Genomic DNA, 14,551 nt, shown 5'->3' with positions numbered 1-14,551 from the left:
GATTTAAATGCCAAAACAAAGAGGTCTAATGTGTTTAATCAGAAACCAAAAATTACATAACATTTATACGTGTTTATACACTCACCCTAAATTAATTAATTTAATATCGTGTAAACTTTTAATCCACATGTTAGATATTAAACTGATAAAAACAAAAATTACACTTAATCTTAGCCAAAAGGTCGATAAAGGTATGACTTCTAACTTGTATTACTATGCTTTTTATTTCACATTAAACCACATCTCTTTCTTGACTTTCCAATTTGGGACTTATGAGGCCAGCAGAGAACAATCAGCAAGCTGAGTATACTGTCATTAAACAAGTTAACCACAAAACATATGGTCGTGATCTAAGCTTGTGTAACATATAATCAATATGATTTTCCTGTCATTAATTTAGATGTAACTATAAAAGTCAAAGGCTCGAGGATAAGCTGGATTAGGGAATAAGCCTTCAGGGGCATTTTTTTTTATCAGAGAAACCAATTCATTCACCCTTTATTACTAGAGCTGTCAATTGAGCCCCAAATTTCAAAGCCCACTTGAAAAAGCCCCCACCAAACCCACTAAATTAAAGCCCCTAATTGAACAAAATTATTTGGGGCCAAGCCCACTATAAAATCAACTTATTTGTGGGCCTAAAAAAAGCCCACATTAAATTTTTTTGGGTAAAAAAATTCCGGTAAATTTTTTTTCTGGGGTAAAAAAAAATTTTTACGGTAATTTTTTTTTGGGGTAAAAAATTCCGGTAAATTTTTTCTCTGGGGTAAATATTTTTTTTTACGGTACAAAACTTTTTTTTTGGGGTAAAAAAAATTCGGTAAATTTTTTTCTGGGGTAAAAATTTTTTTTTACGGTAAATTTTTTTTTGGGGTAACAAAAATTCCGGTAAATTTATTTTCTGGGGTAAAAAATTTTTTTTTTACGGTAAATTTTTTTTTTTTTTGGGTAACTTTTTTTTAAATAAAAAAGTTTAAAAAAAATGTTTATAGAAATTTTGGGGCTTGGGGGCTTTTTGATTTTTTTATTTGTGGGCTTGCATCAATGTGGGCCTTTTTGTTTTGTGAATTTTCAAGCCCCCTTACTATGTGGGCTGGGGCCAAAACTTCAAGGCCCCATGATATTGACGGCTCTATTTATTACAAGTGAAGGAGATAAGAGAATGTACCCCGCAAGGCCGCAAATATGGAAGCGTTCAAGGATCAAGTGCAATGTTTTATGGCAAAAAACGACGATGAGTTAGCCAAATGAGGGGGATTCCAACTCGAATTGATTTCATGGATTCAACTAGAAGAGAGCATAAGCTGGGGAGGAGAATCCCTTGAGTGAAAACTAAAGAGACAATGAGAATATTAATAAATAGAGAGGATGAACGATTGAAATGCGCGCATGGAATAATGAGGTTGAAAAAACAGACTCATCGTACTCTCAATTCTTAAAACAATGAACGGAAAAAATCTTTACCCATTTGTGTTCTATAAAATCAAGTATTCGTGCATTGGAACAATGGTGTTGTGAAACATGTAAGTTGCATTAAAAACATGAGTTGCAACTAAACTGTGACATAACAAATATGAGTATTAACGTCATTAAAAGACGTGGTGAAAATATGATTCGTGAGAAGTATATACACGCATGGTTAAGGAAGCCGGTTCAACCTCAATTGCTCTCAGAAGATGATTGAGTTATTTACTATTTGATAAATCACAAATGCATAATGTTTGTTTCTCAAGAAAACCATAACTGAAAATCAAAACTACTACTGCATAATTCGGTGCATTACAGTTGTTCTGTAATACATCATCCTAGACACAAACAGGGAATGGTACAAAAAGAACCTCCAAGAAGATAAAATAAAAGTAAGCAACATAGCAAAAGAATTTTAGGTCTATAATGTAAAGAAACAAAGTTCAATGTAAACCATTGCAAACTATGTCATGTTGTAGTGTCATTGTCACCCATTGCAATAACAAAAATAAAGGTTATATAATCACTATGCATGCTTGGCATAAATTTTAGGTATAGCCGATAAGCTCAAGAAGCAATTCGGTATGTAATATATGTGCCTGCAGTCTCACTTGGCCGGATAATCCTGACAACTTGTCCACGCCTTAGTCCATAATATCTCGCAACAGGATCATTCGTCAAAATTTTAGGTAGCTGAGAAGCAGACGGTGTGTATTAGATATAATGAACTGAAGCAGAAATTCGTAGTAGAATACTATAATTGCAAATACGAGACTATATACGCATACAAGACCAATAAATCCATTAGATAAAGAATGACAGAGTTAAAATTAACAATTAGATCTTCACCAGAAGAAATTAAAAATAAATATAAAGAAGGTATAAAACACTGACCTGAGTATCTTTGACAGTGTATCTCTTGAGCAAGGCTTTCTTCTCAGCGTCGGTGAGAACCTGATGTGGAGGTACACGCTCGTGCTTTGTTATGTTCACCAGCAGTTCATCCTCCTGCACCACCGACGATTACCTCAACCTTAAAAAACCACCCACCAACACACATGAAGAAGAACTATATTTTATACATCTATCATCTATCAATTCTAACAAAAAATTCTCCTAATGACACATGTCAGAAATTCACGTCTCTATTTCTCGTCATTTCCTTCTATAATGTGCAACCTTGCACAGATTTCTACAAAGCATAATTTTACACGTCGATTTCATGCCATTTTTGTAATAAATTCTTCAATTTCGCATGGATCTTTACTGTTAATTAAATAATAAAAGAATGACTCAATTAACAAGTGACATCCTCTTATAAAAGAATGAATCACCATTTTGATTGTCAATACTGCAAGGATTAGACAATTTAGTCCTCCAAATTTACGAGATTGCAAAATCAGTCAATTTAGTCTCTCATTCACCAATGTCCATAGGATTAGTGGTAGACTAATGGTGCAAACAAGAACTAAGAACAGTTATGCAAATTGATATTCACTTTGTTTTAACCTAGTAATCATTAACTTAACTAACAAACAAGTGTGATTACTGCTTGATCGATCACCTACCTCTCTAACCGATTATCTTATCTCCTAATTGATTACCTGATTAACCTAGTGTATGCTTGGTTTCACTTTTGGACAGCCAAAATTGATTCTAGAGGTGTAGAATTGATTTTGACATGTTTGGTTGCTCAGAAGTAGAATTGATTTTACCTCCAGAATTATTCTAATAGAAGATAGAATTTGAAGCTTTTAAACCAATCATCATCCTTTTCGAACCACCTTCTTCCAACACATAGACATCAAGCTACCTAACACTATAGCACCGACACTTTTGATGGAAGGCTTGCCCGTTGTCCTATGTGTGTCAGTGTCCTAATAGACACGTGCAATCCCACTAAATAATGACATTTTCTCAAAATATTACCAGTGTTAACGTGTCAGTGCTTCATAGCTATCTAACAATTCAAAACCAAACACACACTTAATCAATTATCTAATTAACTAACCAATCACCACCCTTTTCAAACACCTTCTTCCAACACCTACACATCAAGCTATCTAACTCTTTAGCACTAACACCAACACTTCTTATCGAAGGTCGGACTGGACACATGTTTAGTATCCAACACCGACACAGCATGAAACATGTATCACATTGAAGTGTGTTATTTTCTCAAATAATTATCAGTGTCTACGTGTCAGTGCTCATGTCAATGCTTCATAGCTATCTAACAATTCATAACCAAACACACACTTAATCAATTATCTAACTAACCTAACCAATCATCGCCCTTTTTCAAACACCTTCTTCCTAAACCTACACATGAAGCTATCTAATTTTGTAGCACCAACACTTCTGATTGAAGGTCAAACTGGACACAAGTCAATGTTCGACACCAACACAGCATGACACATGTGATCACATTGAATTATGTTACTTTCTCAAATTATTATGAGTGTCGACGTATGTGTCTGGTCAGTGTCTGACACAGCATGACAAATGTGATCACACTGAATTACGTTATTTTCACTACTTATTATCATTGTCGACGTGTTAGTGTCCGTGTCAGTGCATAACACATGTGATCACATTGAATACGTTAGTTTCTCAAATTATTATCACTTTCAACATGTCAGTGTCTGTGTTAGTGCTTCGTAGCTATCTAACAATTCAGAAACTGCAAAACAAAGATAGAAACAATTACCATAAAGACTTCAAGGCGCTTAGAACCAACTGAACTCATTCCAGCAACAGCTTTACTCGCAGAAGAAGATAATTTATTCTGACAAACCATAATCCCATTATCAACATTCTCCTTCAACATCCTAGTAACAATACCTCTAACAATATTAACACCAAGTTTAGCATTATCAGAGAAGCACACACAGATTTTTTCAGATGGGTTGTTTCTATGTGTTGTGTTGATTTCCAACTTTTCTCGTTTCATGTGTTCGCCGTATTTGGAGATGAAATCTTCTCGAGACATGGAAAGTTCGGTTTCGTCGACAAGGTAGTTTCTGTCGGATAGCATTTGGAGAAGTGTTTTGCGAATTCTGTATAGTTTTGTTATGTCTTCTTCGGTAAACACCATTGTTGTACTTTTGCGTCGGCTTCAGCTACTGTTGTCGCTCTTTTTTGTTGTCGCAGTTCTACATTGTCGCTGCTGTTTCTATATTGTTAGGGTTAGGGATTTTTGTGGGTCGGGCCAGATAATCTGAAATTCGATCGTAGAGTAAATAGTTTTAGTCAATAATTGTTTATTTACGAACCGAACTCGGTTATTTAAAATGGTTTCTTCTTTTTTTAAGGCATTAACCACTTGAAACCAATCAGTTAGTTTGAAAAAATAAATATAAATTAGGGTTTTATTTAGATTTTTTTTTTGAAGGAAGGGTTTTATTCAGATGTTAATAGGTGTATATAAAAATAAAAACCAATATGATATTTTTCCATTTTTGACTATGAAGTCTCCTTCCAAAATCTAGTTAACAAAGAAGGATATCTCTATGAAGTCTCCTTCTAAAATCTAGTTAACAAAGAAGGATATCCCTCGTAAGCCAAATTTTAAGTCTTTTGGTTAATAGTTACTCTTTCGTTTCTTCTTAAATTACACAAATAGTCCCTTAACTTAATCTTAGGTAACGTTTTAGTCCTTTATCTTTTTTTTGTCCCATTTTAGTCCTTCATCTTTTTAAATAGTTTCAAAGTTAGCCTTCTGTTACACTTCTGTTAAAAAAAACACAATTTATATTATTCTTTTATTTTTCTATTTTCTCTTAACAATTACCCTTAAATCTTTCACACAAATTAGAAAGTAGAAACACATCCTGGAAAACCCAGAAACATGAAAACCAGGTAAGGGAAAAAACAAAAGAACACGAAACACATAAGAGAAGAAAGGAAAACGCAGAAGAAGAGATAAACGCACAAAGGGAAAACGGTCCTTTACTCATGAATGAAATGCTTCTATTTTGGTTCCGATATGCTTCAATTATGGTTCCGATATGCTTCAATTATGAGTTATTGTTGAATAATTTGCTATTGCTGAATAATATGCTTATGTACTAAACAACTAAATTAATTTTGTTATGTTTGACATGTCTTGACTGAGCTAGCTTTGCGGGTGACAATATTTCTGGGGTGTCTAACCTCAATAACATAGGCGAAAGCTTTATAGTAAGTCCAGAAAAGAAAGCCTCCTATGAGTGATGAATTGCAATTTTTGAGTTTGATTTTAAGTTGCAGGTTTTTGCTATTTGACATGGAGGAGGAAGAAGATAACTTGGTGTTTTATTTAACAGAAAAACTAACGGAATTTACTTATAAAGGTTACATGTGTAATGTTTTAAAAAGATAACAGACTAAATTGGGAAGAAAAAAAAAGATAAAGGACTAAAACGTTACCTAAAATTAAGGTAAGGGACCATTTATGTAATGTTGCCTAAATTATATGTTGCATTTGGATTGTGCACGATTCTTAAGAACATCATTATCATTTAGTTGATTACAATGATAAAATTACTATCAATATTCAATGGTATATTAGATGGGAAATTTGATAAATAAACAATTAAATGTTGCATTAGATGGGAAATTAAATGTTGCATTGACATTATAAAGAAACGATTATTTTGAGATAGAAAAAAGATAAAAATAAGTATGAGATGAGGAAACTTCTACGGTACACTCACAAATTGAGATGTGTCCTACTCTTTCTTTCTAAATCTATATATTATCATTTTTATGAAATAAAGAATTATTTGTCGATATTTATAATTTAAAAAATAATGTGTTACAAATTCTCTATATTATGTATTCAAAATAAAATTATAATGAGATCTATTTATCGAGCAATCTAATGGCTAGACTCACTTACTTTAATTGCAGAGAATCATTGGTTTGGCCCTTGCATTTCAATGTCATTGTAGTTGCATACTAAATTGTACTTATAGGACAGTGAAATCTACTTATCTACTTCTTCTTTTTTAACAATTATTTATTGAATATGAAATGCAAATAATAGGGTCATCTCCTCAACTATTTCATCATAATCTTTTTATCGCCATTCAAAAAAAAAATCATAATCTTTTTATCTTTCAATAATTGGCATCATTCATTGTCCTTAAACACAATAAAATGTTTGACTTCTCCCTAAAGAAAAAAAGTTTGACTTCAAAGACAGAATATTTAGTCCCGGTAAAGTTTTCAAACAAGTTAACCACGAAACATATGGTCCTGATCTAAGGTTGTGTAGCATATAATCAAAATGATTTTCATGTAGTCTATTGGATGTAACTATAAAAGTAAAGGACTCAAGGATAAGCTGGATTAGGGAAAAGTCCTCAGGTCTATGAAGCACGGATACGAACATAGGACATGACACGAACACCGACACGCCGACACAGATAATAATTTGAAAAAATCCCATAATTCACTGTAATAATATGTGTTGGTGTCGTGTTCGTATCGGATGCAACGCGTATCCGACACCGGGATAGTCCGAGTGTTCGTGCTTCATAGCTTCTGGTGCATTTTTTCATAAGAACCGATAAATTCACAATTTATTTTCAAGTAAGAAGTGGAGGAGATAAGAGAATGTACCAAGAAAAAAGAGGGAGATTCCTACTCGAATTTCTTTCATGGATGCATTAGTAAGAGAATGAAGGCCAATGAAATTCTAGCGAAATGCATTTTTAAGAAGAGCGTGAGAAATGGAGAAGAATACATGAAACACCATATAGGATGTGGAATAGTGAGTAAGATCCTCTCAATTTAAACTCTTCTACATTTCTTCCATTTGAAGAGATAAATAGTATATTTAAAATTGGCAGAAAATAGAAGAGTAGTGTGCCTAGGCTAAGAAGAGAGCATAAGCTAGATTAGGGAGGAGAATATTAATACATAGAGAGAGGATGAACAATTGAAGTGCACACATGGAATAACGAAGTTGAAAGAACAAACTCGTGTGTTCTCAATTCTCTGTCTCTAAATATAAGTCATTTTTTAGAAAAAAACAAAAATCAAGAAAGGTTGTTGAATAACTTCAGTTGACAATTGTTATTATTTTACATGTTTATCCTTTAGGAGACAGAATTAGTTAATGTTTTCATGGAGTATTTAAGCAATCTTAAAGTTGGATTTATTGCTGCTGTTTTAATGATGTTTTTCTGCTACTACCTCCGTCCCTAATTATAGGACCCTTTTGCTAAAATTACGGGAATTAAGAAAGTGAATATTTATATTAAAGTTGTTTGTAATCACTATTATTTTTACAATTTTATCTTTAAGAGAGAGAGAGTTAGTTTATGTTTTCCATATGTTTTTTATTGCTGATTGAAGAAAAATATGTATAATAAATAGGGGCATGTATGTAAAGAAATAATTAATGTAGTTGGAAATAGCAAAGGGGTCTTATAAAAACGGACAAAAAAATATTCTCAAAAGAGTCTTATAATTAAGGACGGAGGTAGTACAAGTTTTCTACTGTCTTTGAAGCCCTAAGAGCATCTCCAATGGGGGGTCCTTACTTAACAAGGACCACTCCCCGTTAAGGACTCTCCATTGGAGGAAGAAAAATTGAGTCCCCGTTAAGGAACGGGCAACTATATAAGGACCCTCTCTCTCCTGGTAACTAACGGGTCCCACGTTTAAAAAAGTAATAAAATGTGTACTACTTGGTTCCACTTGCATAAAGAAGTAATAAAATGTGTACTACTTGGTCCCACTTGTAAAAATGAGCAATAGATAAATTATTTTTGTTTAATATGTAAAGATAGTGAGACATATTTAAGTACTTTTCATTGAAGTCCTTATTAGTGTATTGTCATTGGAGTCATTGAGTCCTTAATAGGTACTTTTATTAAAAAATTATAAATAAATGATGTGTCACGTGGGGTCTATTTAAGGAGTCCTTGTTAAGGAACTACCATTGTGGATGCTCTAATGATTCAGCTACCTGTGCTGATTTGATATAGGTTTCTTTCTTCACATATTTGTTGAGGTTGTTATCTAAAACAACATAAGTTGTTAAACACCCCTGACATAAAAAAATTTGTAACCTAATCACAATTATTATCATGGATAAATTATAGACATTTTAAAATAAGTTAATGACATGTGATAAAATTGCATATCTATGTTTTCTACCATTCTTATAAAGATATGTACAAGAGCATAAAATCTAACTAGTTTTTTGTCTGTTTTACAAGTTTTATTTTAACATTTTTTTTGTAAATTCAAGTGAGTCCCACAATCTTACTAAGTTGGAATTGCCAAAACCAGCCTTTGCACTCTATTTTTTTATTTCTCAGGAAAACCATAACTGAAAATCAAAACTACTACTGCATAATTTAGAGCATTGTAGTTGTTCTGTAATACATCCAAGACACAAACAGGGAATAGGTCAATAATGTAAAGAAACAAAGTTCAACATAAACCATTACAACATATGTCATGTTGTAGTGTCATTGTCACCCATTACAACAACAAAAATAAAGCTTATATAATCACTATGCATGCTTGGCATAAATTTTAGGTATAACATATTGGAAATAGTATAGCCGATAAGCTCAAGAAGCAATTCGGTATGTAATATATGTGCCTGCAGTCTCACTTGGCCGGATAATCCTGACAACTTGTCCACGCCTTAGTCCATAATATCTCGCAACAGGATCCGACGTCAAAATTCTAGGTAGCTGAGAAGCAGACGGTATACATTAGATATAATAAACTGAAGCAGAAATTCGTAGTATGATACTATAATTGCAAATATGAGACAGTATACGCATACAAGACCAATAAATCCATTAGATAAAGAATGAAGGAGTTAACATTAACAATTAGATCTTCACCATAAGAAATTAAAGTTGCTAAGACAAGTGAAAGGCAAGGATCATAAAGTTGCTGAGACTATAATGAACAAATATCGTGCAAACTTAGGGTCTGTTTGGTATAGTGTTGGATGGTGGATAAGCTGCCAGATTGAATTTGAAGTGTTTGGTAAAATTAGCGGTGGAAGTAATTCATAAATATAAAATGACATAAAAAGATATTTAAACAATTTCAATTAAGATAATGAGTGTAAAAATGAGAGAAAATATGATAAGTTAGAATCTCAAACGCTACTTAAAGTAGCATCTCAAAATAAGCTCTTCAGAGAAAACTGTTACCAAACAACTTTACTTTAATCACACGACCTGATACGCTAAAAGCTAGCGGTTTGGCCATGCCAAACAGAGTTATAGTATATACATCATTTAATCTAGAAATGGAAGGCTTTTCTGCTAATGATGAGAATAACAACTGTAATTGTATGCTTTTGTTGATTTAGCAAAAGTTTCAAACAGACTGAATTACTCTATCTTTTGTGTTCCATCAAATATGAAGTGATTTTAATCTTGTTCAATTGGGTTGCGGAATTTAGCATTTCTTTTGGTTTTCGCACATCACTTTTTAGTACTCCCTTATATGCATTGTCCAAACCATAATTCATGTATTAGAATTTCAATAAGTTTAATGTGAGCTGAATTTCTGAATTGAGATATTTTATTACTAGCTTTACAGAGGTTATTTTCCAATTCGGATATAATTGCATCACAATGCAGGATTAGTATATTAACTAACAAGCCAAGGATTTGTGCAGAAAACAGTTTTGTCGATTTAAATGATTTGATCTAACACTGCACTCTGCACATAAGGTTATTACTAATAAAATAGGAACTAGGAACAGATCAAATTCGGTACAGAATCACAGAAAAACATCAGAAACGATTTTATTTACAGCAAAAGCATATCAGAAGTTCTCATCTACCACATGTTAGAAGTTATCATCTGAACAAAAATCAGATGTATACAAAACTTTATTCAGAAATTCTCATCTACATAGTAGAAGTTTTCATTTAAACAAAAATCAGATGTATACAATAATTTATTAAAAATAAATATAAAGAAGGTATAAAACACTGACCTGAGTATCTTTCACAGTGTATTTCTTGAGCAAGGCTTTCTTCTCAGCGTCGGTGAGAACCTGATGTGGAGGTACGCGTTCGTGCCTTGTTATGTTCACCAGCAGTTCATCCTCCTGCACCATCGATGATTACCTCAACCTTAAAGAACCACCCACCAACACATATGAAGAAGGACTCTATTTTACACATATATCTTCTATCAATTCTAACCAAAAAAATTCCTGGTGACACGTGGCAGAAATTCACATCTCTATTTCTCGTCATTTCCCTCTATACTGTGCAACCTTGCACAAATCTCTACTACTCTATCTATTCAAAGAGAAGTTATACGCTAATGACAAAGCAGAATTTTACACGTCTATTTCATGCCATTTTTCTACACATTCGTCAAATTCGCAATGGATCTTTACTGTTAATAAATAATAAAAGAATGACTCAATTAACAAGTGAAATCCTCTTATAAAAGAATGAATCACCATTTTGATTGTCAATACTGCAAGGATTAGACAATTTAGTCCTTCAAATTTACGAATTTGCAAAATCAGTCAATTTAGTCTCTCTTATCCACCATTGTCCGTAGGATTAGTGGTAGACTTATGATGCAAACAAGAACTAAGAACAGGTAACTGCTAAATGATCAGTATTCATCCACATGTGATGGTTCAAAGAATGATACTTTTACAACAGATGGACTAAATTGACTAAAAAAATTCAATTGAAGGATAGTTTTACTATTCAGCTAAACAAAATATCTAATTAACTTACCAGTCATCACCCTTTTTCAAAACATCAAGCCATCTAACCCTATAGCACCGACACTTATGGACAGTGTATCCATTGTCTGACACTGTCCAACACCGACACACGCAATTCCATTGAATTATATCAATTTGTCAAATTATTATTAGTGTCAACATATCCATGTCCGTGTTTCATAGCTATCAAACAATTTAGAACTTATAAAGCAACAAAGAAACAATTAATCATCACATATCGTGTCAAACACGGACACACCTTTTTCAAACACCTTCCAACACCTACACATCAAGCTCTATCTAACTTTGTGGCACTTACACTTCAGATGGAAGGCATGTAGAATGTCTAACACGTCATGCACACACACATGTGATTATATTGAATTATATCATTTTCTCAAAATACTATTAGTGTCGACATGTCAGTGTCACTGCTTCACAGCTATCTATTATCCAACAATTCAGATATTACAAAACAAAGACAAAAACAAAAACAATTTTCATATTATTATCGGTGTTGACGTGTTGTCTGACACAAGTGCCAGACACATGTGAATTATTTTCACAAATTATTATCAAGGTCAACGTGTCAGTGCATGATCATATATGATCATTAGGGGTGGGAACAGGCCAGGCCGTCCGACAGGGGCCTATGGCCTAGCCTATTTAAAGCCTAGCTCGGCCTAGCTCGTTTAATAAAAAGGCCAGGCTCAAGCTTTTTATAAAGCCTATTTACTTAAATAGGCTAGGCTAAGGCTTACAAAAAAGCCTATTAAGCTCGTCGGGCCGGCCTATTAAGCTTTTAATATATAATATGCATTTCATTATTGATAATGTTGATGCTTTATTTTTATAAACTCAAGCTTTCATATGATTTGGCTATTTAGTAGCAGATATATTGGTGTGATTAGCCCTTCGTAAGTATTTGTTATTTAGTAGAAGTCATATTTGTGTGTTTTAGGCCTTCATAAGTTTTGGCCTATTTAGTGGTAGGCTCATAGATGTTCCTAGGCCTTAGTGTAAAATAGGCTTTTAAATAGGCTTTCAGGCTTCACCAGGCCTTTAAAAAGGTCAGGCCAGGCCTCGAAAATAAGCATATGACGAGTAATAGGCCAGACTCAGGCCTATAATTTTTGAAGTAGGCCAGGCTTAGGCCTTACAAAGCCCGGCTCGGCCTAGCCCATTTCCACCCCTAATGATCATATTGAATTAAATTATTAACTCAAATTATTATCATTGTCGACGTGTCGTCTGACACAAGTGTCTGACACATGCTATGAAGCACGGATACGGACACCGGACACTCTGACACCGATAATAATTTGAAAAAAAAATTACATAATTTAGTGTAATTATAAGTGTCGGTGTCAGACACCAGGACACACCTAATCGAAGGAGTGACAGTGCTTCATAGGACACATGTGAATACATTGAATTATGTTATTTTAACAAATTATTATCAGGGTGGACGTGTGTTAGTGTACATGTCAGTGCATGACACATGTGATCACATTCAATTACGCAATTAACTCATTGTCGACGTGTCCGTGTCAGTGTTGCATATCAATCCAACAATTCAGAAATGACAAAACAAAGACAGAAGCAATTACCAGAAAGACTTCAAGGCGCTTAGAACCAACAGAACTCATTTCAGCAACAGCACTTCTAGCATAATGATTTAATTTATTCTGACAAACCAAAATCCCATTATCAACATTCTCGTTCAACATCCTAGTAATAAAACCTCTAACAATCTTAACACCAAGTTTAGCATCATCAGAGAAGAACACACAGATTTTTTCAGATGGGTTGTTTCTGTGAGTTTTGGTGATTTCCAATTGTTCTCGTTTCATGTGTTCGCCGTATTTGGAGATGAAATCTTCTCGAGACATGGTGAGTTCGGTGTCTTCGACGAGGTAGTTTCTATCGGATAACATTTGGAAAAGGGTTTTTTGGATTCTGTAGAGTTTTGTTATGTCTTCTTCAGAAAACACCATTGTTGTTGTGCCGGTGCGTTTCCTTCTGTAACTGTTGTCGCTCTGTCTCAATGCTTTGCATAAACCCTATAGACACTGTTCTAGTATTCCCATTTTGTTTTCACAAATGAATAGTCATTTTGGTCTTGAATTGACGACTAGTTTTTTTTATCAAAATTTTAAAATAGTATTTGATTCATTTTGTTACTCAAAATAGTTTTTAATTTTAATTTTTTTTTAGTTGCATATATACAATCAGAGTTTTACTCGCGAGGTTTGAACCTGAACTCGTATATTGTTCATGTCAACAGAGCTAAAGCTTATGAGGATATAGTTTGACTCGATCCTATAACTAAGCAAGACTAAACAATTTACACTTGCTTTGCAATAATGATATTCAATGATGATATTAACTCTTTTTCATGTAACAAGTAGTCATTCAATGTATTGAAATTTTAAAATAATTATGTTAGTCAAAATAGTCATTTACATTAAAATGCTCTATTAATATATCAATCACGATCTATATACTTGTTTTTTACTCCATCCGTTTTAAAATGAGTGTCGTTTTAGATGTTGGCACACATATTAAGAAATAGAATGAAATAATCATTAGATATAACACTTTTACTAAACTGCCCTTTATTTTATAAGAAAAAAAAAACTTAAAGTTGCATTAGAAAGTGTGTGAGAGAAAAGTTGAAGTATTTATTGAGGGTAAAGTTTGAAGAAAAAAAAATTAAAGTTGTATTGGAAATGTAAAGTGACATTCATTTTGAAACACATATCGGTCAATTTTTTCTTTACAAAAACAAAATGACATTCATTCATTCAAATTGATAGAGTACATCAGATACAAACATTGCTAAAAACGTAAAGGATAAATCTACGAACAAACTTGCATCACCCAAGTTAATAGCATACAACGACAAAATGCCTACAAATAATATGATAAAATCTAAGTCACTGAAATACTCATGCTTCCGAATCTGCAACGTTGACACCCAAAACATTGATTGAATTTGTAATTGAGTGATGTCGATCTTTCAACAGTAACTAAACGAACACCGCGACAAGACGTGAAATCAAACGCTGCACAAGACGACGGACAACACAACGTCGCACTTAGAAGACGAAATCACAAAAAGCACAAAAGGAAAAACTTGATATGTGTGAAAACCACTTATTTATTAAAAGAAAAAGGGAAAAAAAGATGTAGAGCTGTGATCTTAGGTCAAAAATGACCTAAAACCACCCCTCCTCGATGAATGAAGGAGAAAGAGTGTTTAGAGAGAAGTTAAAGTTTCTCTCACTAGAAAACTTGGGATGGCTATCTTCATATCAGTCCATATATGAAAAGAGGTCAGCATTGGCCGACTAT

The 14,551-nt window shown here is 33.4% G+C and overlaps 2 protein-coding genes and 1 pseudogene across 2 annotated transcripts; all 3 read right to left on the bottom strand.

Annotated features, from left to right (window-relative positions):
- Positions 1-67: 67 nt before the first annotated feature.
- Positions 68-195, bottom strand: LOC146918463 (U2 spliceosomal RNA; annotated as a pseudogene).
- A 1,685-nt stretch (positions 196-1,880) lies between these two features.
- LOC146918462 (DNA-directed RNA polymerases II and IV subunit 5A-like) lies at positions 1,881-4,708 on the bottom strand. The gene is made up of 3 exons (XM_085720102.1): positions 4,178-4,708; positions 2,362-2,475; positions 1,881-2,160 (listed from the first exon to the last, which is right to left on the bottom strand). Exons 1-3 carry the CDS (start codon positions 4,562-4,564, stop codon positions 2,035-2,037), a joined length of 627 nt encoding a protein of 208 aa, XP_085576228.1. The 5' UTR covers positions 4,565-4,708; the 3' UTR covers positions 1,881-2,034.
- A 4,087-nt stretch (positions 4,709-8,795) lies between these two features.
- On the bottom strand, positions 8,796-13,299 carry LOC146918461 (DNA-directed RNA polymerases II and IV subunit 5A-like). Its single transcript, XM_085720101.1, has 3 exons — positions 12,805-13,299; positions 10,439-10,552; positions 8,796-9,167 (listed from the first exon to the last, which is right to left on the bottom strand). Exons 1-3 carry the CDS (start codon positions 13,189-13,191, stop codon positions 9,042-9,044), a joined length of 627 nt encoding a protein of 208 aa, XP_085576227.1. The 5' UTR covers positions 13,192-13,299; the 3' UTR covers positions 8,796-9,041.
- Between the last annotated feature and the right edge of the window lie 1,252 nt (positions 13,300-14,551).

Source organism: Medicago sativa, chromosome 6, assembly GCF_051527215.1.
Source record: "Medicago sativa cultivar Bolivia chromosome 6, Bolivia_mono, whole genome shotgun sequence".
Lineage (NCBI taxonomy): Eukaryota > Viridiplantae > Streptophyta > Magnoliopsida > Fabales > Fabaceae > Medicago > Medicago sativa.
Note: the sequence above shows the minus strand (reverse complement) of the source record. Positions and strands in the feature narration are given on the sequence as shown.

Excerpts from the sequence above, each read along its gene's own strand:
- LOC146918462 (XM_085720102.1), bottom strand. The coding sequence starts at position 4,564 with ATGGTGTTTACCGAAGAAGACATAACAAAACTATACAGAATTCGCAAA. Across the intron at positions 2,476-4,177 it reads AGCGCCTTGAAGTCTTTATG|GAGGATGAACTGCTGGTGAA; the intron begins GTAATTGTTTCT and ends TCGGTGGTGCAG. Across the intron at positions 2,161-2,361 it reads ACACTGTCAAAGATACTCAG|CTACCTAAAATTTTGACGAA; the intron begins GTCAGTGTTTTA and ends TCTGCTTCTCAG.
- LOC146918461 (XM_085720101.1), bottom strand. The coding sequence starts at position 13,191 with ATGGTGTTTTCTGAAGAAGACATAACAAAACTCTACAGAATCCAAAAA. Across the intron at positions 10,553-12,804 it reads AGCGCCTTGAAGTCTTTCTG|GAGGATGAACTGCTGGTGAA; the intron begins GTAATTGCTTCT and ends TCGATGGTGCAG. Across the intron at positions 9,168-10,438 it reads ACACTGTGAAAGATACTCAG|CTACCTAGAATTTTGACGTC; the intron begins GTCAGTGTTTTA and ends TCTGCTTCTCAG.